At 37.4% G+C, this 24,783-nt stretch overlaps 1 protein-coding gene across 5 annotated transcripts in view; it reads right to left on the reverse strand.

The window, feature by feature from the left end:
• The window catches only part of LOC114340630 (elongation of very long chain fatty acids protein), a 225,357-nt gene that overhangs the window by 60,792 nt on the left and 139,782 nt on the right, over positions 1-24,783 (reverse strand). For all 5 annotated transcript variants that reach the window (XM_050646076.1, XM_050646075.1, XM_050646077.1 and 2 more), the window contains exon 2: positions 10,463-10,552. In XM_050646076.1, coding sequence (XP_050502033.1) covers positions 10,463-10,541 — 79 coding nt within the window. In that variant the 5' untranslated portion in view covers positions 10,542-10,552. The remainder of the gene's footprint in view (positions 1-10,462; positions 10,553-24,783) is intronic.

The following is a 24,783-nucleotide window of genomic DNA, read 5'->3' on the forward strand; positions in this document are numbered from 1 at the left end:
CTAAATCCAATGACCTTACCTACCCACAGGAGACAACCTGCCACGCAAAAAAAAAAAACCGAAGGAGTAAACCTGCGATAAAAACCCCGGAAGTCAAGGTGTGAGAGACCGTGCCGACGACTGAATGGCCACACGACACGTGGTCGAGAGCGGAATCCCTCAGGGTACCAGGCGACACCCTGTTGTAAACTAGCCTTAGCAGGGTAAGGGCGCACTGCCCTGCCGGACTGTCTTTCGGCCCTACTCGTGGGATATAGATGACGAAAAAAAATAAAAAAGAAAAAATCAGAAAGGTAGAGGAAGAGGGGAGAGAGAGGGAACCCTTGAGTGAGCCCTCTTCGTCCACAGCGGCGGAGAGAGCTCTCCCGGAGGGATCGATGGATGAGGTCAGAGCAGGTGTGACACAGACATCTGTTCACGTTAACAATGAGGAGAGTGGATCGGAAAACGGCTTTGTCGATCTATCGACGACCGAGTCCAATCAATCCGGCTCTGAAAGTAGCTCCAGCGGCCGGTCTACCGAGTGGACAGTGGCCGATAGAAAACGCAAGAGGAAATCCCATGCGCGGAGTAAGGAAGTCCCCGGAGAGGATCGCCCCCGTGCGAATCTACAAAAGGTAGATAAAGATATGGCTAAACTAAAGGCGGCCGTACTAGAGGTGTTGGTTCTAACAAAGGTCCACGTAACAACTAAAGTTGAGATAAAGTCTGGTATCAGAGGTTTAAGGAATCTGATGTATAGATTAGAAAGGGACATGTCCCAGTTTAAAGCGGCAATGTCGAAGGAGTCCCGTGCGTCGGCGTCGGCCATAAAAACGGCCAACGTGTGCAAGACAACTATCGGTACACAGACCGATGTCACAATGGTTCGGACACAACAGAAAAACATGGGTGTGCAGGTGTCCCCCTCAGAGGACCCTGCGGAAACCGAACGTCGGGTCCAGAACATTAAGACCCGAATGGCAGAGAGCAGAACCCCTGAGGAGATCACGGATCTCCTCAGCGAGGATTGGCCAGAGGCCTTGTTTACCAAGGTTTCTGTAATGGAGGGAAGCCCGCTGGACTGTAATGACGACGCGGCTGTGTATATTTCCGCCGACCAGGCCGACGAGAAAGTTCTTGGACGATTTAAAGAGAGGTATCCAGATCTCATGGATACTCCGGTAGCTGAGGACGAAGAGGGTGGAGTTGGTACAATGTTCAACTCTGTGAGCATTGTTGATGATGATGGGCGAAGGGCTTGCACTGAGAGGTGCATCCACAAGTTCATACCCAGCAACACGGATCTACCTGAGGCGGTCAAGTTCTTGGCGGCAAGCCGTAAACTTCTAAATAGGATGGGCCACCTTGACAGGAAGAGCGTAGGGCTCTTCGCTCCGACGTGCTTGGGGACAGACCTTACTCGAAAGCTTCTAGAGTGGGCAGCCGAGGGTAAGGAAGTTAAAGCCGCGGTATATGGACCGAGGAAGAGCTGGGCGAGCATGGTAAAGCCCAGAGAGAGTAAAGGAGTGGTAGTGCTCACCAAGGCGAAGGACAAGTCCTTCGACGAACTACTGGGTGAGTTACGCACAGACCTGTGCGGCAGGAGCGACGTTGTTGTCAAACGTCTTAGGCAGACCAGAGATCAGGGTATTGTATTGGAACTAGGAGGAGGCAGAGAGATGGCGGAAACGGTGAAGGGCATCGTCTCAGCTAGACAGGGCACGGTCACAAGAGCAGTGGCGAAAGGTGGCACAGTCAGGCGGGAGCTCTTTGTAAATGGAGCAGATGGTCTAACCAAAGAAACTGACATTGTCAGCGCGATTGAGACCTTTGCGGGACGGAACGGAACGTGTCAAGTCAGGGGACCCCTTCGTAAGACATATGGCGGAGACCTCAACGCCACAGTTGAGGTCGATGAAGACATTGCAGCGCGCCTTATACGGATAGGATTTATTAGGGTGGGATATATATTCTGCACAATTAAGGAGAAAATCCGTATCGCCCGGTGCTACAAGTGCATGGAGTACGGACACCGCAGGTCTGAGTGTAAAAATGAGGTCTTGAAGGGATGCATCCGGTGTGGAGCAGAGGGACACACCGTGAACGATTGCCCAGAAGAAGGGCACAAATGTATTAATTGCAAAGTCACAGGACATCGGGGCAACTCAATGGAATGTCCGAAATTCCGACATCTGGTTAACACGGCCAGGAAGGAAACGGAAAGGAGAATGCAGTCTTAGGAATGGAGCGGTCGAATGGACGCGAGAGTCAATTTGACAGAGCGTGTGGATGTGAGAATGAATATCCTGTATATATAATGGATACCAGAAAACAGAGACCGGATCTGAAGATACTCCAGACTAATGTGGGCACGGCGAGATTAGCTCATAGTCTCGCAGTGGCTTCCGCCGCGGAGGGAAACTTTGACGTCTTAATCGCGGCGGAACCGAACCCCACATTGGTCGGGAACCGAGGATGGATTGCGGATGCTTCGGGTAGGGTTGGGATATATTTCTGCAACAGACACCTACGTGTGTATGATGTTGTCAAACACGATGGATATCTGGTCGCTAAGATGGAGAGAATGAATCTGGTCTGTTGCTATATTTCACCGAATATAGCAATCGACGCATATGAAAGTAAGCTGGATGAGATTATGAATGAAGTGAGACGATTGAATCGGGAGTGCGTGGTGCTTGGGGACTTCAACGCGAAATCGGCGGAATGGGGTTCTCCTATCACCAACACTAGAGGTCAAATGCTGAGCGAATGGATAGGAACCCTGGACCTTGTTGTACTTAACAGGGGTTCAGAACCCACGTTTGTGAGAGGCAATTCTGTGACGGGTTCGTACATAGACGTTACCTTTGCGTCCCAACGTATATCTAGCTGTGTGAAGGAGTGGGCGGTGCTGCAAACCTATACGGGTACGGATCACCGCTACATTGGGTTTTCGATAACTGGAATGGGCATCGCTACTGGAAACAGAACCTCTCAGGGCCCGGGAGCCCGATGCGGAATACAATCGACTAACTGGAGAGTGTTTGATGAGAGTGTTAGATGGGAAGTGGAATTGGTTCGAAACCTTCCGCCCTCGCCGGAGGGACTAGAACAAATCGTGAAAAGTGCAATGAGGACCAGTAAGGTAGCTCCACAAAGGGTAAGGAAAATGCCTTACTGGTGGAATGCTGAGATTGCGAATGCTAGGTCGGAATGTGTGGCATTGCGTCGAAGGGTACAGCGTGCAAGGAAACGTAGAGCAAACGCTGATGAAGTGCTACAAATGGAAAATGAATATCGTGCACAGAAGAGGGAGCTGAATAGGTTGATACGCTCTAGAAAAAAAGAATGTTGGAGGGGTCTATGTGACGAGCTGGACGAGGACGTATGGGGACAAGGCTACAAAATTGTAATGAAGCGTTTCGGCGCATACCCTCTGTACGAAATGCCGCTGGATAAGAAGCTATCGGTAACACGAGTGCTCTTCCCGTCTGGCGAATGGCATGGAGCGCGGGGGGACGGGTCTGTTGAGCGGGCTGCGCCCTTCTCCCTAGACGAACTTATTGAAGCGTTGGGGGCCCTTAAGTTCCGCAAGGCCCCGGGCCTAGATGGGATACCGCCTGAGGCGGTTAAACGTCTGGGTCTACTGGAGCCGGCGTGGCTTCTGGGCCATATGAACGCTGTACTCGCTGAACATACCTTTCCCAAGGACTGGAAAACATCAAAATTAATACTCCTCCCTAAAGGAGAGGAAAAGTATCGGCCGATTTGCCTCCTCTCGTGTATTTGTAAACTGTTTGAGAGAATGTTGCGTGAGAGGATTAATGAAGCGATTGAGAGGTCTGGAGGCTTATCCCCCAGACAGTATGGATTCCGGAAGAATGTTAGCACGACTGATGCAGTGTTGGGGTTGCACCGAACGTTGAATACGGAGGCCCGCGACCAGAAATGGGCCGCCTTGCTCCTGCTCGACGTTAGAAACGCCTTCAATTCACTTCAATGGAGTACAGTGATGAGAGCGATTGAGGATAGGAACTTCCCTGGCTACTTGAGGAACCTGGTCTCGGACTATCTATCCGACAGGAGAATTGTTGTTGAGAGAGGAGTAATTGTGGATGTCACGGCTGGGGTGCCGCAGGGGTCCGTTCTTGGCCCGACGCTGTGGAACCTGGCATATGACGGGGTATTGCGTCTCGAATACGGTGAGGGGGTTACTCCTTTCGCGTTCGCGGATGATCTTGCGTTATTGGTGGTAGCGCGGGATACTGATGAACTTCTGTACAAAGCACAGCGTGCATGTGATCTCGCGGAAGATTGGATGAGTCAGCGCGGTCTGAAACTCGCTGGGGAGAAGACCGAGGCCGTGATCCTCAAGGGACCACGGAAACGCGAGAACGTGATATTTGAGTGCGGCGGAGCAGAGATCATCCCGAAAAAGTGTGTTAAGTATCTGGGAGTGACTCTCCACACGAATGGGAGCTGGGGCGAGCACCTGCGAGTGGTGACGCGCAAGGCCACGCAGAGAGCGGCCGCGTTGGGGTGGATAATGCCCAACATTGGCGGGCCCAAATCTGAAAGGAGGAGGGCTTTGCACGGTGTGGTACAGTCTGTTCTTCTTTACGCGGCCCCAGTCTGGAGTGAGGCGGTAGAAATATCGTCCTACCGGAGGCTCTTGACGCGCACAGACAGAGCAAGTCTCTTACGAGTGGCAAGCGCCTACAGAACTGTGTCTGCGGCAGCATTGTGGGCCATCACCGGCTGCATACCCTCTCACATCTTGGCTTCCGAGAGGGCCCGTTTATTTTATCGTACTAGGGACAACGGTCCGACCGAGAGTGTAAGACGCGAGGAGAGAGCCATATCCATACGGATGTGGCAAAGTGAATGGGAGGCAATTGTGGATGTGGCGCAGTGGACCAAATCACTTATACCGGACCTGAAGACGTGGCTCGAATGTGGGCACCGGCGCTTGGACTATTTCCTGTCGCAGGTGCTCACCGGTCACGGTTGTTTCCGTTCGTATCTCTTCAGGTTCAAGAAAGCGGCTACAGAAAACTGCCCTTACTGTGGTTTGGTCGACACAGTGTCACATACGTTGTTGGAGTGTGCAAGATGGAGTGTGGATAGAATACAATTGGAGAGAAGGAATGGTGTTCGTTTTGACTCTGTGAGTGATATGATTGCGAGGATGTGTGAGGATGAAGGTACGTGGGCAAGGACCCATGCGTTCGTGAGACAAACGCTCCAATCTAAGGAGACTGAAGGAAGACAACTACGTCCATAAAAAGGATATGCGTGTGTATATATGTGTATATGTGTGTATATGTATATATGTGTGTATATATGTGGCAATTAAGTCGAACTGTGTATGTATATAAATGTAACATTGTAGATATTTAATGAGACGTGAGGTGAATGCAGTGTCGCAGATATGCCCCCACCAGAGCGGATCCCGGCCTGCATTCCCAGATCACAAGTATGTTTGGTTGAGAGGACGGAGGGTTTTTAGTGGGTAGGTTCTTGCCCCGGCGGGGATTGCGGCTCAGCGTACCACACGTGGTGAGCTGTGCAGCCATCTCAGCGGCGGCGAGGGAATCCCACATAACCAGGCATAAGACCGGTATCTTAAGAAGATTTCCCACCCACCTCCAAAAATATGAAAAAAAAAAAAAAAAAAAAAAAAAAATATTGCAATTATAGTGGTGGAATTTACAGAAATGTAAGAATATTTAAGTATTTGATAAATATGTTATTTCTCGAAAACTAGAGCTGATGCAAAGAAAAGGTTTGTATTTTTGGAATCAGCACAGATGAATTAAATAAAATCAGTTGATTTTTTTTCGGCAGCAAGACAAAAATTTTTTTTTGTTGGGCTGTGTAATATATGCTAGATTAACATTAAGTTCTGATCTTGATTTGACCATTATTCATTTTCAGTTTTAAATTTTTTTAATTTATAAAAAAAGTCATTTTTTTATTATTAATTTTTATTCATTATGATTATTTCATTTATTAATTAATTATTAATTATTAATTATTAATTATTAATTATTAATTATTAATTATTAATTATTAATTATTAATTATTAATTATTAATTATTAATTATTAATTATTAATTATTAATTATTAATTATTAATTATTAATTATTAATTATTAATTATTAATTATTAATTATTAATTATTAATTATTAATTATTAATTATTAATTAATGATTAATTATTAATTATTAATTAATTATTAATTATTAATGATTAATTATTAATTATTAATTATTAATTATTAATTATTAATTATTAATTAATAATTAATAATTATTAATTATTAATTATTAATTATTAATTATTAATTAATAATTATTAATTATTATTATTAATTATTAATTATTATTAATTATTAAATATTAATTATTAATTATTAATTATTAATTATTAATTATTAATTATTAACTATTAATTAATTATTATTAATTATTAATTATTAATTATTAATCATTAATAAATAATTAATAATTTATAATTATTAATTAATAATTAATAATTAATAATTAATAATTAATAATTAATAATTAATAATTATTAATTATTAATTATTAATTATTAATTATTAATTATTAATTATTAATTATTAATTATTAATTATTAATTATTAATTATTAATTATTAATTATTAATTATTAATTATTAATTATTTTTTATTAATTATTAATTATTAATTATTAATTATTAATTATTAATTATTAATTATTAATTATTAATTATTAATTATTAATTATTAATTATTAATTATTAATTATTAATTATTAATTACATTTAAAACAAAATTCGTTCACCCCTTGGTTAGATCGGGCACCCCTTGATTTGTGAAATTGTTAACATGCTAAATTACATAAATATCCAATAATATTTATCCAATAAACAGCTAGGTGAAGTTTAACCTTGTAAAAATGAGACACTAAATCCTGATGAAGAAATTAAAACTCGTATAGAAATTGCAAGAAGAGTATTTATGGAACTTTAATCTATACTATTAGGTCTGGATACCGCGTATGAAAAAAAAGTTGATTAATAGCAAGCTGAAAATTTGTTAATAGCTTAAGGGTGTCTAGTCCAATAAACTTTGATATGTGTGAACACTGGAACAGGGGTAGTTTTAATTGTGGAACAGGTTAAAAATTTGGAACGGTCACAGCACGAAAACGGCACATTTATTTTGTCCGACAGAACAGACTTAAACTCTTCGAACAGAGATTAAACTCTCATTGAAAAATCAGACTGCTATTTATCACCAAATGGGCGTTTTAATGAGTGGAACATGTAGAATATGTCAAATGACAGGAATTATGACAGGTAATAAATAGCAGTCTGATTTTTTCATGAGAGTTTAATCTCTGTTCGGAGAGTTTAAATCTGTTCTGTCGGACAAAATAAATGTGCCGTTTTCGTGCTGTGACCGTTCCAAATTTTTAACGTGTTCCACAATTAAAACTACCCCTGTTTCAGTGTTCCCATATATCAAAGTTTATTCGACTAGACACCCTTAAGCTATTAACAAATTTTCAGCTTGCTATTAATCAACTTTTTTTTCATACGCGGGATCCAGACCTATATGCAATTCTCAGCTGAACCTAAAACTAAGTATCAAGTTCCTAAAAGGTTATGTGTATCCTGTATTACTGTAATATGGATATGAAACCTGGATCATGAAAGTTTATGGGATGAACAAATTAGAAGTCTTCGAGACATGGTCATATCGAAGAATGCTCAAAATATCATGGGTTCAACATATTTCAAACATAAAAGTCTTAAAAGGAATAGGTCAAGGCGAAGGTGACTTGACCAAGATGGTAAAAAATAGAAAATTTGAATATTTGGAGCATATAATGTAAGGAGAAAATGAGCGGAGAAAAATGCAAAGTAATAGAAGTAAAGAACATCATGAAGAGAGATAAGTAAAAGAATACAAAAATCTATTAGGACGGACAACCGAAAATATAAAAACGAACAAATTTAACTATCAATTGAAGATAACAAGAGCGTCAAAGATGTAAGAAGACAATTAACAAACGGCAAAAAAGAAATAACGAAATTAAAAGATAGAGATGGAAATATCATCATCAACAGAGATGAATTATTAAGGGTAGTAGAAGACTTCTATACAGAACTATACAACAGCCAACAAAACCATGATGAGCCACTAGAAGATTCAGGAAAAAGGTTAGTCAACCAAGAATCGGAATTGATGCCTCATATATCAACAGACGAAATCAGGAACGCATTGGAAAAAATGAAAAGAAATAAAGCTTCGGGAAAAGACAATATCGTTATAGAAGCCGTAAAGATTGGAGGAGACAGACTTTTAAACAACATAAGGGAATTGTTCAACTTATGTCTGCACCAAAGTGAAACACCTACAAGATGGCACAGTGCACTTACCATCTTATTATACAAAAAGGGCGATCCAACAGACCTCGAGAATTACCGGCCCATAAGCCTATTAGACCACCTCTACAAGTTATTCACAAGAATAATAACAAATAGACTGGAAACAAAATTGGATTTTTACCAACCTAGAGAACAGGTGGGATTTAGGCACAAAACTTTGGCACTAACGATCACCTACACTGCATAAAAGGAATTATAGAAAAATCTATCGAATACAACCGACCGTTGGTCCTGGCTTTAGTAGACTTTCGCAAAGCATTTGATACGATAGAAATTACCAGCATAATGAGAGCATTGGAGGAAATTCATATAGATTATCGGTACTCCAAACTGATAGCGTACATATACAATAATGCAACCATGACCGTCCGACTACACAAAGATACCAAATCTATAAAAATCAAACAAGGAATTAGACAGGGAGACACGTTATCTCCCAAACTCTTTACGGTAGTACTTAAACATGCTTTCAAACAATTGGAGTGGGACGCCAAAGGAATAAATGTCGACCGTGAAAGGTTCTCCCACCTACGAATCGCAGACGACATAGTTCTTATAACAGACAACTTAAAAGAGATTAGAACTATGCTTACTGACAATCAAACTGCCGAATTACAGAGAAGGATCACCTTAGCATGGGCCGCATATGGAGCTCTATCAGACATCTTCAAGAGCAACTTGCCAAATTATTTGAAAAGGAAGACGTTCAACCAATGTGTGCTTCCAGTCATGACTTACGGTGCCGAAACTTTATCGTTAACCCAGGTCACAGCAACGAAAATTAGAGTGACCTAAAGAAGAATGGAACGGTCACTACTTGGACTGTCTCTCAGAGATAGGGTCAGAATCGAAGAAATCAGAAGAAGCACAGGCGTCACAAATGTAATAGAGCAAGTAGCATGGCGGAAGTGGAATTGGGCGGGCCATGTAGCCAGAATGAAGGACGGGAGGTGGACCTTAAAAATTACAGTGTGAAGACCAAGAGAAGACAGAAGAAGTAGAGGTAGACCACCTACACGATGGACAGACGACGTCAAAATATTGCTGGGAATTGGTTGCAGAAAGCCCAAGATCGACAAAACTGGAAGAAATTAGGGGAGGCCTATGTTCAACTTTGGATGCAGAAGGCTGGATGATGATGATAATAATGAAAGGTAGCAGATACTGGATACTGTAGTTAATACTCAACGGAAAGATCGAGGGAAACAGAGAAATTGGTAGGAAGAAATATTCAAAGCTTAGAAACCTTCATCTATGAACTAGCTTATCAGCAGATTAATTTTTATATGCTCAAGATCGAGAACAACATCGGCACATTGTCATGGAAGGCTACACACGCCTAAAATTTGATCAAGGTACTCGAAGAGGAAGAACTTACAATTGAGTAACTGAGTGGAAGCCTTAAACAGTTGGCTCCCATAGTTAAAAGGTAGTTAGAATGTTACAATATAACTGCAGGCATATTAAACTTAACCTATAAACCTTAAAAATTGTGGGTCAAGGTCATCAAGGTCGCTTATTCTGGGTTAACCTTTATCGGATGGCACAATTTTAAAACTCTAACAAACGGCTTAGGCTCAAATACAGGCTCTCCTCTCAAATTCCCTCCGTCCATATAAGAAATAGTGGCATCTAACAATAAAACACTGAAAAGGGTTAGTTCTAACAGTCACATAGTTGTAATAAATTGTGTGGAAGTATAGAAAACTAACGTATTCAGTGTTTTATTGTTAGATAAAATGAACTTCCATCAAGTAACGGTCGAATCCATCAAATAGTGCCATGTTTGCATGATTAAAACCATTTTTTTAAGAATTTGATTGTAAGTATGATCCGTAAGTTACCTCTGATGATAAAATATATGCTCACCAGGCAAATGATTTTAACGTAGAATCAAATAGTAAACAGGAATTTCCCTATTGGTGGGTATGTATCCACTTACATAATATTTATAATGTATCCACATTCTATTCAGATTTAGATAGCATTATCATACAACACTACAAAATTATTATTTTAAATCTACATAACTCACCTGCAATTTCTGTAAACAGGAAATGATAAAAATTTGTAGAGTTTTTTGGAATTACGGTGGAATTTACAATAGTTGCCATCTTAGTTAAACCTGTAACAAGATTAATAATTATTATTGTAATATAGGATGTGTCCTGTCACCTTTGCTGTTCAACGTTTACTCTGAGAAGATATTTAAGAAAACTTTGAAAGGTACCTCGGATGGTATAATAATTATAAACGGGGAATGTATAAATAACCAGCGATACGCTAATGACACGGCTATTCTGGCAGATAATGGTGAAGCACTGCAACGCCTAATGGACCGAGTAACGACAGCCTGTAGAGAATTTGGAATGAAATTAAACACAAAGAAACAAAAACGATGGTCATCAGCAAGCACCAAAACAGAAGGGTGAAGGTCAATCTCGACGGAACAGAGCTGGAAAGAGTAACAAAAAGTAAGAAAGATAACGTACCTTGGAAGTAACCTTGATGAAACTTGGGACCACTCACTAGAGATCAGAACACGCCTGGAAAAGGCACGTACAGTGTTTTATAAAATGCAAAAAAGTTCTATGCAACCGCCAGCTAGATATCTCATTGACAACTAAAATACTTAAGTGCTATGTGTTCTCCACCTTGCTCTATGGTGTTGAAGCCTGGACAATGACAAAAGCCTTACAAAAAAGAATCCATGCATTCGAACTCTGGTGTACCGTAAAATGCTCAGAATATCCTACATGAGCCATACGACAAATGCGGAAGTGTTGCGGATTATGAACAAGGAAAGAGAGCTTATGCTTATAATAAAAGAACGGAAAAGACAATATTTTGGTCACATCGTAAGAAATCAAAAGTGTGAACTGCTACAACTTGAAGGCAAAGACAATAACAAAAAAGAACCAGGAAGAACACACAATTTTTGGCTTAAAAACCTACGACAATGGACGAATATGACCTCCATAGAACTATTCAGGGCGGCTGCAAATAAGATTAAATGGGCAAATGTAATGGCCAACGTCCTTAAGGATACGGTACCGTAAGAAGAAGATTGTACACATACATATAACCGGTTCTATAGCGTTCTACGCCTTCCTGTACCCAATCGCCAAGCCTGTTGATCTAGCCAGTCTCTTTCTTGAAGATTTCTTTCTGACATGGCTTTTGTAATTCCTTGTTTCTAGGAGGTCGGTGAAGAAGATTGTAATATAGGGTAAAAACAATTTGGGTCAGTAAAAATGTTTAATAATAATTTAAATGTAAATTTATAATAATAATTTACAATAAAAAATCAAAGAAGCAGTTGTCATCTTACTTCATGAAGAAAAATACTTAGCAAACCCATCGGCAGAAGGTCGCAGGTTTTCGTTGCTAATACTAAAAGAAGAAGACAACAGCAAGAATATACCAATAATAGCGGTTTAGTAAAAAGCCAGAGACATAACATCTACAATTATACATCATACATACATACATAACACACATTATACAAACATATTTATAATAACTAATAACACACAATGCACAAACTATAAGAACACACAAAATAGTCTGAATTTGATATCCCGTGGGTAAAAATACCCAGATTTTTTCTACTAAAAGCCTATTGCCTACAAGATTGAGGCCACGTAAATCGACACTCAGTTTTGAACATAGAAAACCTAACCCGCTAACAACTTGTTGTTTTCACCCAATTTTGAAAAAATGTGAAAACTTTGAATTATCCAAGTCCGTCTGTCTGTCTGTCTGTCTGTCTGTTTGTCTGTGAGCACAACTCCTCCGTCAATATACCAGCTAGAATGACAAATGAGGTGTCAAATGAAAGCTTATAATCCAAGGATGGTATTAAACGTGAGAAATTTTATGTAGGCTGTCTGACCGTCGGTCTGTCCGACCGCGAATATAACTCCTCCGTCCTTATACCAGCTAGAATGACAAATGAGGTGCCAAATGAAAGCTTATAATCCAAGGATGGTACTAAAGGTAAGAAATTTGATATAGGCTGTCTGTCTGTCCGACCGCGAATATAACTAATACGTCATTGTACCAGGTAGAATGGCAAATGAGGTGTCAAATGAAAGCTTATAATCCAAGGATGCTACTAAAGGTGAGAAATTTAATCTAGACTGTCTGTCTGTCCGACCGCGAATATAACTCCTACGTCATTGTATCAGGTAGAATGACAAATGAGATGTCAAATGAAAGCTTATAATCTAATGATGGTAATAAAGGTGAGAATTTTGACCTAGGCTGTCTGTCCATCTGTCCGTCCGACCGAGAATATAACTCCTCCGTCATTTTACCAGGTATAATGACAAATGAGGTGTCAAATGCAAGCTTATAATCCAAGAATGGTAATAAAGGTTAGAAATTTTACCTACGCTGTCTGTCCGTCTGACCGCGAATATAACTCCTACGTCATTTTACCAAGTAGAATGACAAATGAGATGTCAAATGAAAGCTTATAATCCAAGGATAGTACTAAAGGTGAGAAATTTGACCTAGGCTGTCTGTCCGTCCGACCGCGAATAGAAGTCCTCCACTATACCAGCCAGAATGACAAATTGAGGTGTCGAAAGAAAGCTTAGAATCCAAGGATGGTACTAAATGTGAGAAACTTGACCTAGGACTTCCGGTTTTAGAAATGCGACCAGAAGTACTGTTTTAAAGTCACCGGAATAGTACAATACATATATGTATTATTCGACGCGACTTCGCAAGAAGAGAACAAATATATACTTCCGGTTTCATGACTTTCTGCACGTCTGTCTTTCTTATCCGTTATTAATACAGATAGAATGACAAATGAGGTGTCGAATGAAAGCTTATAACCCAAGGATAATATTGAAAATAAGAAATTTGACATCGGACTTTAGGTTTTAGAGTTGCAACCGTAAGTACTGTTTTAAGTAGTATAAGCGATATATCATTCGACGTGCCTTAGCAAGATGAGAAAAAATGTAAAATTTTAGAAATATTACATGTAACACATCAATCGAAATGTATTGAAAAGTTGAGTTTGAATCTTTAGTTTCGGTTTAGAAGTCATTTCTGTTTAAACAATGATGACCCACAGTTTAGTAAAAATGACTCAAAATGAGTAAAATCGTTTATCCATCGGCGCAAAGTTACACGAAGCGTTCAAAGATCGACTTCCAGTTCTACTTTCGATTACTTTGGGTGAAAACCTAGGACTTACGAAATCCAATTACTTGTTAGTTATAGATTTTTGATACATATTTCTTTAAATAACTTTTTCTTAACTATAAATTCCATATAAATACAGGGTGTTTCATTAATAATTGGAAATATTGTAACTAAAGATTTCTGATCTAAAAGTATTACAGCTTAACCCAATTCACCTGGCCAAATGTCCATTTGTGCCAACTCTAAAGTATATTGATGAGTGAATAAGCCTAAGATTTCCTTAGATTAGTTATTCCACTAAAAAAATTATTTGATTCCAAAGCAAACTATCTTATTGCAAAATTTATTAATATTAAAATAAATTCATCTCTGTATATTGTCTATTTTATCTTCCACTTTTACTGTTATTTGAACACTACTATCTCTCTGAAACAGTTCTATCGTGACAGATCTAAGTCAAATATTATGCAGTGTGTTTCATTAATAATTAGAAATATTTGAACTGTAGATTCCTGGGCTAAAAATATTACGACTTAACGCAGTTGGTTAAAATGCGCATTATAATTATGGTTTTTTTAAACCAAGAGGAGTAAACTTAAAAGACAGATTCACACCCAAGAAATCACTAGAAACATCACCAAATACATCTTCTTTTTTGGTTGATCATATTGGCCTTCGACGGTAATCCCTACATATTATAATAATATTATACTAATACGTCGCTAAAGAGTTCTAGGTTGGTCTGTGTCCATCTAACTGGCAAGTACTACACGTTACCATGGAGCAGTGAATCATGTTGCCCTTTGAACACTCTTAAATTTTATCGCTTAACATCAACTTAAAGTCGCCACTAACATCATCTTTTAAAAATGTAAATCATATTTCTCGATGTCACCTATTCTACAAGGTTGCTAGTTTCATGTACGAGTACTAGGCAGAACGCACTGAAGATGATCTGATCTAGATTGAAAACGTTTTGCCAATCCTTTTGGATGACTTTTTAATAGTTTTTCAATAAACTTTTTATACCATTATACAAACGAAGTTTTTACTTATTCTGCCATCAGAGTTTCTTTTAAATACCTTCAGAACGCTTCTATTTAGAAAAACGAAAAGTGGTACGCTTATTTATCTTCCAGAGAAAAATTGATTCCATCAATTGAGAATTTCTGGGTCCATTTTGGGTAGGGCAACGGTTACTTTAATCGCACAACTTTTTTGCTTTTAATTTTTAAGCATTTTTGTTACTAGTTTAATCAATGATGAGGTATTCGAGTAGGTACTGAGAGTTACTATTGGTTTATGTCGGTAAAATTCACCGTTCTTTTTGAAAAAAAATTTTGAATTCAAAAAATGAAAAATTTTTAAATATCGATTTTTTTAGAAAAATGTGTACCCTACTAACTTAGTGCAAGAGTGCCTTTTAGTAATAGAATACCTCAGAATTTAATAATCCAGTGTCAAAAATGCTTAAAAGTTAGATATTAAAAAGTTATGCAATAAAATAAGGACGTCTATAACCGGTACTAGAAATTCTAAATTGATGGAATCGATTTATTTCTGGAAGATAAATAAGCACACCAGTTTTCGTTTTTCTAAATAGAAGCGTTCTGGAGGCATTTAAAAAAATCTAATTTCAAGACGCCATCTTCAAAGAGTTCTAGCTCTTTTCTAGGCAGCATGTTCGGATGAGGAGAATTGAGTATGAACCTGGGTATGAACTACGTAGAATAGAATGATGTAGATAATGGAGTAGAAGCTCCAACTATAGAGGAAGTTCTAGAAGCTATTAAGGCCCAGAAAAACAATAAAGCTCCGGAAGTTGATGAAATACCAGAAGAACTGTATAAGGTAGGTGGCGAATCAACCTAGCAAGTCACATCCACGCGCTCATCAAAGACATATGGCAAGAAAAGAAAATACCCGACGACTGGAAGAAAAGTATAGTATGCCCGATCTATAAAAAAGGAAACAAACTCCAGTGCAAAAACTACCGTGAAATCTCTCATATGTACAGCATATAAAGTCCTCACGTATATTAGAAACCAGCGGCTCCAATCACTAGCAGAAAATATTATTGGAGAATATTAGACGGGCTTCCGATGGGGAAGATCGACACTGGATCAAATATTTACAGTCAAACAGATCTTGAGCAAATCATGGGACACGTTATTGATGTTCACAACGTTTGTAGACTTCAAAAAGGCATATGACTCAGTCAAAAGGAACAAACTATAATATATATTGGCTAAATTGGCAATACCACACAAGCTAATAAGACTCATTAAAGCCACAATCGATGAAACTCAGGCATGTGTACGAATACAAAACCACCGGACAGACTTTTTTAACATTTCGCAGGGACTAAAACAGGGAGATGGGCTGGCCCCAACATTGTTTAACCTGGCACTGGAGTATGCGGTTAGGCAAATGCAAACTGGACGAGGAAATCTACTGACCAACCGAACGGTTCAACTGGCCGCTTATGCCGATGATATTCATATTATGAGTAGAACATCAACAGGAGCACATGAAACATACGCAGAGTTAAAAACAGAAACAAAAATGCTAGGTCTGGAAATTAACAGAGAAAAAACAAAAATAATCACTCAGACGAGAAGAAATATAGTCCCACAAAACATTATACATGAAGATGACATTGAAAAGGTTGGAAAGTTTACATACCTGGGAGTAGAAATATATGCCGACGGATCAGAAGATGGAGAAATACGGAAGAGAATAACGCAGGCAAACAGAGCTTATTTTGCCCTCTCCCATATATTTCGGTCTAAAAGTGTCCACCGAAATACAAAGATGAGAATCTATAAAACTTTAATTCGACCAATAACATGCTATGGCAGTGAAGCCTGGGTCCTGAAAGAAACATCCAAAAACAAACTAGACACATTCGAAAGGAAAGTACTGAGGAGAATTCTAGGACCTGTGACGGAAAAAGGTATCTTCAGAGGTCGATACAACAACGAACTTTATCAACTTTATAAGGAAGCACCCCTGTCAGACTTCATTAGAATACAAAGATTGCAATGGGCCGGACATGTGATAAGAATGTGAGAGGATAGGCTACCAAGAAGAGCACTGAATGCTAGAATGCAGGGAAAGAGACCGGTTGGAAAGCCAAGAAAGCGCTGGGAAGAACAGTAAACAGCGCGCACAAGCCCTTTTAGGAGTCCGTGTATGGAGAAGAGCAGCCACAGACAAGTCAGGGGTGAAGGCAAAAAATAAAGGAGGCCAAGGCTTAATTTTTGCTGTAGTGCCGTTGAAGAAGAAGAAGAAGAAGAAGAAGAAGAAGAAGAAGAAGAAGAAGAAGAAAAAGAAGAAGACGAAGAAGAAGAAGAAGAAGTCTATAACCGGTACTAGAAATTCTAAATTGATGTAATCGATTTATTTCTGGAAGATAAATAAGCACACCAGTTTTCGTTTTTCTGAATATAAGCGTTCTGGGGGTATTTAGAAAAATCTAATTTAAAGATGCCATCTTCAAAAAATTCTAGCTCCCTTAGGCAACATGTTCGGATGAGGAGAATTGAGTTAAACCGTAATATTTTAGCCGCGGAATCTACAGTTAAAATATGTCCAATTATTAATGAAACACCGTGCATGATATTTAACTTAGACCTGTCACGAAAAAACAGTTTCAGAGATAGTAGTGTTCAAATCACAGACACTAGGCAAATTGGAATTGCAAAAAAATACAGTTGATAGAGATGAATTTATTTTAATGTATACATTTTCTAATAAGATAGTTTACTTAGGAAGAAAATTAATTTTTTTATTGATATAATTAATTTTGAAAAATCTTAGCCTTACTTAGCTCACCCAATACCTAAGAAATTACTTAAATGGACATATTTGCCCTGTGCACAAATAATTACTATTTACAAATTATTCACTGGGAAAAATTTTAAGGTTTATGCTATTATTTTATTACAGTTATATTATAACAGATACTTACCAAAATATACTAAGGATAGATGAAAATAACTTTTTAAGTAGAACTTTATCAATTCAAACACACAATTTGTTCCGTATTCCGTAGAAACATTCGTTGTTGTCAAAACGGCCCGGTGAGAATTAATACCTGAAGATTTAATTATAAATATACGTTCCTTCATCGACGTAAATATTGAAACTACCTGAAAACATCTTTGTGTGGCACATTAAAAATAACCCAAAATAAGCATTAATAAGATTTCATCCCGTCAGAGTAAATCTAAAAATCTCGCCATATAATATTTTGGAAAAATCCGGTAGAAATGACCGGGCGCATCTAGGATAATATTCCAAATTTAAACGATTTCTGGCTGACAACTAGCACAGGCTAGCTGATCGATCCTATATTTATGCGAGTTAATCTTGTAATGTAATTGAAAGTAGTTAACAATGTAATTTTAATTCGTTTATTCAAAAAATCTGGTTATCTTCTTCTTTTGCTTATAGACCATGGCCAAAGCCATGAAAAATGTTAAAAAGTTTAAAAAATAGGAACAGGAGAATGGAAGAAAACAACAAAAATTAAAGGAAAAATATATTACGGGTGATCTGATTTTGAAACTGGAGCGAGTGTGGGTTTTATATGTGTAAAAAACAGTTTATTGCGGTTTCTGATTTTCGATTTAAATCAAAATAAGGCGAAAAATTAATATGTTAAATCAAAAAATTGTTCACTGTGTTTGGGATTTAAAAAGATAAGTTTTCACCAGTTTTTCTTTTAATTTTTGTAATATTTTACAATGATTTCCTTCCTGCTAGTACTTTTTTATTTAAAAAATTATAGACTCTGGCCTATTATCTTCATATTTTACACATATGTAGTGATTTTTCATAAAATGCAGCTTTTGTACGATAGTCTGAATCTTCTAACTTCCTTTAAATAGTTCTATTACGATTAAAATATTAACATCTCCTTATTAATATACAAATAACCAACACTTTTAATTAACTCTAAATATCGATATAATTTCCCAAAATAATTGCTTTGTCCATGTTTGTCCGAAGATGTTCTTAATTGTTTTTTAAATTACCTAAAACATCAACATACAAGGACTTATACAGCGTTTATTGTTATTATCACTCTCAAATCAAGTAATTACATTTTAAAATTGTTTTGTTTTTAACATAATTATTTTGCGCAATGCTGTTGACATAAATTTGAAACTTGTTAGTCAATACATCTTATATTGGAGGCTTCTAATAAGGAGTCATTAAAATATTGATCCTTCAAAATACAATGATCCAAACAGATGGAAATAAGTCGATATAAGGTTTACTCAGCGGTTCCTCAAAGGTGTTCTGTCTTCTTTTTTAACCCTACATTGAATTCTGTATGAGTTTTATTTAAATGGTATTCCCTATATTGGTAAAAATTCGCTTTACTGCTAAAAATTCTTGTTTATATGATTCTGGGAAACGTTTTAAGGTGGTGAGCTATCAGAATTATTATTCGATGGTCATCCCATTGTGATGAATTAGTGTTTTTGTTAATTTGGAGACTGTTGACTTTAACCGGTTTGATGGTATTCTACCTGAGGTATATACATTATGTATCTTAGTAAATTGTGATTATATCGAGTATAGACTTTCGTTTTCTGCAAATAATTTATGTTTTTTTGATATTTTTTCCTTTTTCTTTATTTTTGTTGCGTGAACAACTATGCCTGAAGTGATCTCTTTTTTTTATTCGTTTGTTTATCTTTTGCCTCTGGGAGACACATGGTCTATCATCAAAAAGTGTTTGAATGTTTATATCCATCTAATAAGTTTACACTCTATATAAAAGAGAAAACAATTGAAAGAAATTGAAGACTCCTATTAAAACAATAAGATGGCAGTCAGAATAGATACCTAAGGAACCTGTAATTACAGGTAATGGAATAATCAGGATGATTCACTAAGCCAAATGCTATTTAATATAATCATGGATGAAGTAATAAAGAGCATCAATAAAGGAAGAAGATACAGAATGGGAAGCAATAGTGTTTAACCCAGCCAGAGAGACTTGCAAAATCCTTGAGAATGACATTCGACTGATACAATTCATTGAATCATGTAAGCAGGAATCTAGGATTAACTCATCCAAGCAGGTACTAAGAAGGGTCAACAAAGATAGGGAACTGCTAAAGACTGTTAAACATCGAAAAATGTCTTATCTGGGACATATAGTGAGAAAAAGTCGATATAAAATATTACAACTGATCCTTACAGGCAAAATAGAGGGTCGTAAAGGTGTAGAAAGAAAACAAGTGTGTTGGTTAAAAAACATTCGTGAATGAACTCAGATGTCAAATGCAGGACAATTATTCAATATTGCAGAAGATCTAGAAGCCTTCGCAATGCTGATCGCCAACGTCGGATAATTCTAATATGGCACGTAAAGAAGCAGGAATCACTTTACCGCGCCCCAATGCTCCAAACTATCTAATCCGCCCTCCCTTCCAAGCAAGAAGAAGATTGTTTCTTTTTATTTTGTGTGTCTGCTTGGTACTGTTTTTACTTTCTTGTGAACTGTAAAGATGGCGTATCTTTTCTGGACATTAAAAAGAAGTAAGAGTCAATTAAAAAAAGCAAATAGATTAGCGCAATAGCGTGATAAAAATGGGAGAGGATAGGCTACCAAAGAGAGCACTGAGTGCTAGAATTCAGAGAAAGAGACCGCTTGGAAAGCCAAGAAAGCGCTGGGAAGACACAGTAAACAGCGACGCACAAGCCCTTTTAGGAGTCCGTGTATGGAGAAGAGCAGCCACAGACAAGCAAGGGTGGAGGCAAAAAATAAAGGAGGCCAAGGCTCAATTTGGGCTGTAGTGCCCTAGAAGAAGAAAAAATAGATTAGCATGACGCCTTAATAATTCTATAATGCGTAAGCAACACATTAACTGTGATCAAGAATCAAGACCCAACACAGCCAAACCACAGGGAGTGCTGAAAACAGCACAAATAAGAACACTCAGAAGAATTAGAGGAAACACAAAGAGATACCGAACGAGAAGTGACGAGATTCGAGATCATAGTCTTTATGACAGAGAGCAGTGGCGGCTCGTGATTTTTACAATAGGGGAGGCTATACCTATAACTCTAAAATATCTAGACAAATTTGCACTAGCAAAAAAAAGCGCCAAAAAATTTAATGTAAGGCCCCATTTTTTGACCATTTTTTATTTACATTTCATAGTATCATCATAATTCATAATTTCATAATATCATATCATTTTAAAAATAATTAGTCTAATAGTAAAAGTTTAATACCAAAGTTTGTGTCATTTATTTGTTAATAATTCCATCTTTGTAAGTAGATATGCATATCAAAATAAATACAGATTTGAAGTTTTGCAGTCCATACAGGTTGAAGGTTCACATTTTTTAAGATACTCAACTGATTTTTTTTAATTCCAAACGCGGCCTACTGCGAATCCAAAAACATGATAAATTACCGATATTTTGCTTTGCGTTACAAATATCGGAAAAAGTTATTTGAACAAGTTGTTCCAAATATTATTCTAACCCCAAATACCAAATTTCATGACAAAATTCGCACTTTTAGTTTTTTCATTATTTTTAGTCAGGACCCTAAAATTCGTTGTCCCGAGATGCACGCAACGGCAACGGAGCCGAGAAGCTAGTTAACCTCCGTTGGTAAATCTCTGGGCAGCGCGAGCGTGTGATGGCACCAGATGCCAACGTTGGAGACTGCGTCTCCTAAAACGCCTGCTGCGCTGCGCGGAGCATTAGCAACAGAGGCTGGCCGGCTTCTCGGCTCCGTTCATGCATCTCGGGATAACCCAGAGTCCTGCCTACAATAATATATAATAATAAAAGAAACTGAGACGCAATCATGCGGTCTAAAGGTCGCGTCATATTATAATGAACGTCGCGTTTTCGGCACGTAGCGTTTGCAGATCGTCAATCGGACTGCCCATTCACATTATCATACATAGAACGTTTACGTTGGTTTCAGTTTGGTGTGGTGCAGATGTGTTTATTGTCACAACACATGTTTACATGACAAATTGCCTCGAAAACTACTTTTTAAATTAGACCGGGCAGTATCGTCGCCCCGGCTAGCGAAATTATTCCGATTCGATATTTTTAAACAAACTTACTCAAAAAGAACTCCTTATAATATATCCACAGGGTGCCGGGCGGTACCGTGGTCGAAAAATTGTTTAAACATTTTTTTTAAACAAATTCACAAAAATATTTTTTTCATTTCGAGCAATATTTTTTTAGATAAACTGGGTCATTCTGGGCAAAAAAGGTCTCTTGTCATTTTTCTCTAAAATTGATTGTTGTCGAGTTACATGCGATTAAAAATTTGAAAAATGCGAAAAGGCCATTTTCAAGGCTTAATAACTCGATTAAAAGTATTATTATGAATTTCAATAAGTGACCAAATCAAGTTTCAAACCCCTTCTTCAAGGTCCCAAAGAGATTTTTGTCATTATTTTACTACAAAGCTGTTATTTTTAGTTATTAACAATTAGCGCTATAGTCCAACTGTATCGTCGCCCCCGTTAGCGAAACTATTTCGATTAGATGTTTTTGCACAAACTTACTCAAAAAGAGTCCTTATAACAAGCACATCCACAGGGTGCCGGGCGGTGCCGTTGTCAAAAAATTGTTTTAACAATTCTTATTAAACAAATTCACAAAAATAATTTTTTTATTACGAACGATTTTTTTTTAGATAATTTGGGTTATTCTTAGCAAAAAACATATCTTGCAAAAATGCGGAAATGGCCATATAACTCGACAACAATCAATTTTAGAGAAAAATTACAAGAGACCTTTTTTGCCCAGAATAACTCAAATTATTATTAATTTGGGTTTAATTAAATTATTAATAAAAAATTACTTTTGTGAATTTGTTTAACAAAAATTGTTTAAACAATTTTTAGACCACGGCACCGCCCGGAACCCTGTTGATGTGTTATAAGGACCTCTTTTTGAGTAAGTTTGTGCAAAAAAATCTAATTTCGCTAACGGGGGCGACGATACAGTTGGACTATAGCGGTAATTGTTAATAGTTAAAAATAACAGCTTTGTAATAAAATAATGACAAAAATCTCTTCAGGACCTTGAAGAAGTTGTTTGAAACTTGATTTGGTCACTTATTGAAATTCATAATAATAATTTTTAATCGAGTTATTAAGCCTTGATTTTTCGCAATTTTAGAGAAAAATGACAAGAAACCTTTTTTGCTCAGAATTACCCAAATTATCTAAAAAAAAATATTGCTCGAATGAAAAAATATTTTTGTGAATTTTTAAAAAAATTGAATAAAAGATTGTTTAAACAATTTTTCGACCACGGCATTGCCTGGCACCCTGTGGATATGTTATAAGAACATCTCTTTGAGTAAATTTGTGCAAAAAATCGAATCGGAATAATTTCGCTAGCGAGGGCGACGATACTGACCGGTCTAAATACTCGGTATCAAATTCAAAGAAATACCTACATAAACAAAAAGGGGAAAACGACCCGTATCTGTCAACATCCGAAAAATATTGTTTTCGAATGAACCGAACGCAGACGTAACGTGTCTTATACGCTACGTTACGTGTCTTATACGCACAATATGAATGGTTCAATTTAAAAACCATTAAATTATATTTTTCGCAAACGAAACGCGACGTGACGAAAACGCGACGTGCATTATAATATGAGGCGACCTTAATGCTAATGCTCCGTGCGTATGGATACTTAGTGATAATATGGAATTTACACGTTGTATAATAGTGAGCATGCTTGTTGTTTTTCCCGATTCAAGATAAACGAAACAGTGTAACGTGTGTAAAAAATTTATGGGGAGGCTGAGAATCCCTTGCCTCCTCTGACAAGCCGCCACTGACAGAGAGAGTATTATAGCATTGGAGGTACCAGTTAAACAATGCTTAATACTCTCTCGGGCATAAAGATAGACTATAGAACAAAATATAATGTGCAAAGTATAATCGAGTAGACACTAAATAGAAAAAAAGAATGGAACAATAGCATTAACCCTTAAACGCCCAACCTTTTTTAGGTTACATGTACGCCCAAGGGTGGGTAAAAAATGTCCACCTCGAAAATAGATAATATATTTATTGAGAGTTATTGGAAAGGGATTTAACTTAAGAATCTTATGCTTAATAAACACAGCATCTTCCAAAATATTAATATAAACAATTTACAAACCTTACAACAAAGTTACAATGTACATCAAAATTAACATACCAGTAAAAGCTATTAATTCAGATTTGTCGATTTTCTCCACATTCTTCCTTTCAGCCTCTTCATTGGCGGATAATTATGTCAATAATGTAATTATACGTCGATAATTATATGGATTATGTTCCTACCAACGAGAAATTACAGAGCAACCTTTAGTAACAAGTTTTACCAAGGGTGAACTTTTTATGCCCACCCATATTTAACTCAAGATATTACTTTTATTTTCAAAAATATCGGTAAAACCAAATTAATATTCGATAAAGGGCTGTCTTTTTAACAATAAATATTTTTTTAAAAATTTTTTAAACACGTAATAAATATGTTACAAGGGAATACGCATTAGGTGGACATTTTTTACCCACCCTTGGGCGTTTAAGGGTTAATAGAATGGCGGATACAAGGGAGAGTCATAAATGATACACAGGAGTGAAAGAAAATAATGTTTAGAGTAGAAGATCTAATTTAAAATCTTATACAGCATACAAAGAGCCTGATATCATAACATTTATAAAGGTTGCGCTGAATAGGGCGTATCAAAGGGATACAGAAAAATGAAATGCCAAAGAAGGTCAAACCAAACGTTACAAAGAAGATAGAAGACGGTAAGAAGAGGGTCAAAAGAAAGACATAGACTTAGATATATGCAACAAGTGGAACAAGATCTGCAAATTGTAAAGATTACCAACTGGATAAATAAAGCAAGGAATAGAACAGAATGGTCCAAAATCATAGAACAAGACCGGCAAAGGGTTGTTAAGGTGATACAGTAGCGATCAACAGGTAGCAAAAACGCGTTCCAAGATTGCGGCTGTAATTTTGAATATTTTTTCGAGATATTTGGCACACGTATTCATAATATAATAAAGAATGGCGGTACAGAGCCCAATTTGAAAAATATATTAATATGTGGAAATTACTCTGTAATTAAATACAATATTAAAAAACGAGCATGTACCGCCACTAAGAAGA

The sequence above is a fragment of the Diabrotica virgifera genome, chromosome 3 (genome assembly GCF_917563875.1).
Source record: "Diabrotica virgifera virgifera chromosome 3, PGI_DIABVI_V3a".
Lineage (NCBI taxonomy): Eukaryota > Metazoa > Arthropoda > Insecta > Coleoptera > Chrysomelidae > Diabrotica > Diabrotica virgifera.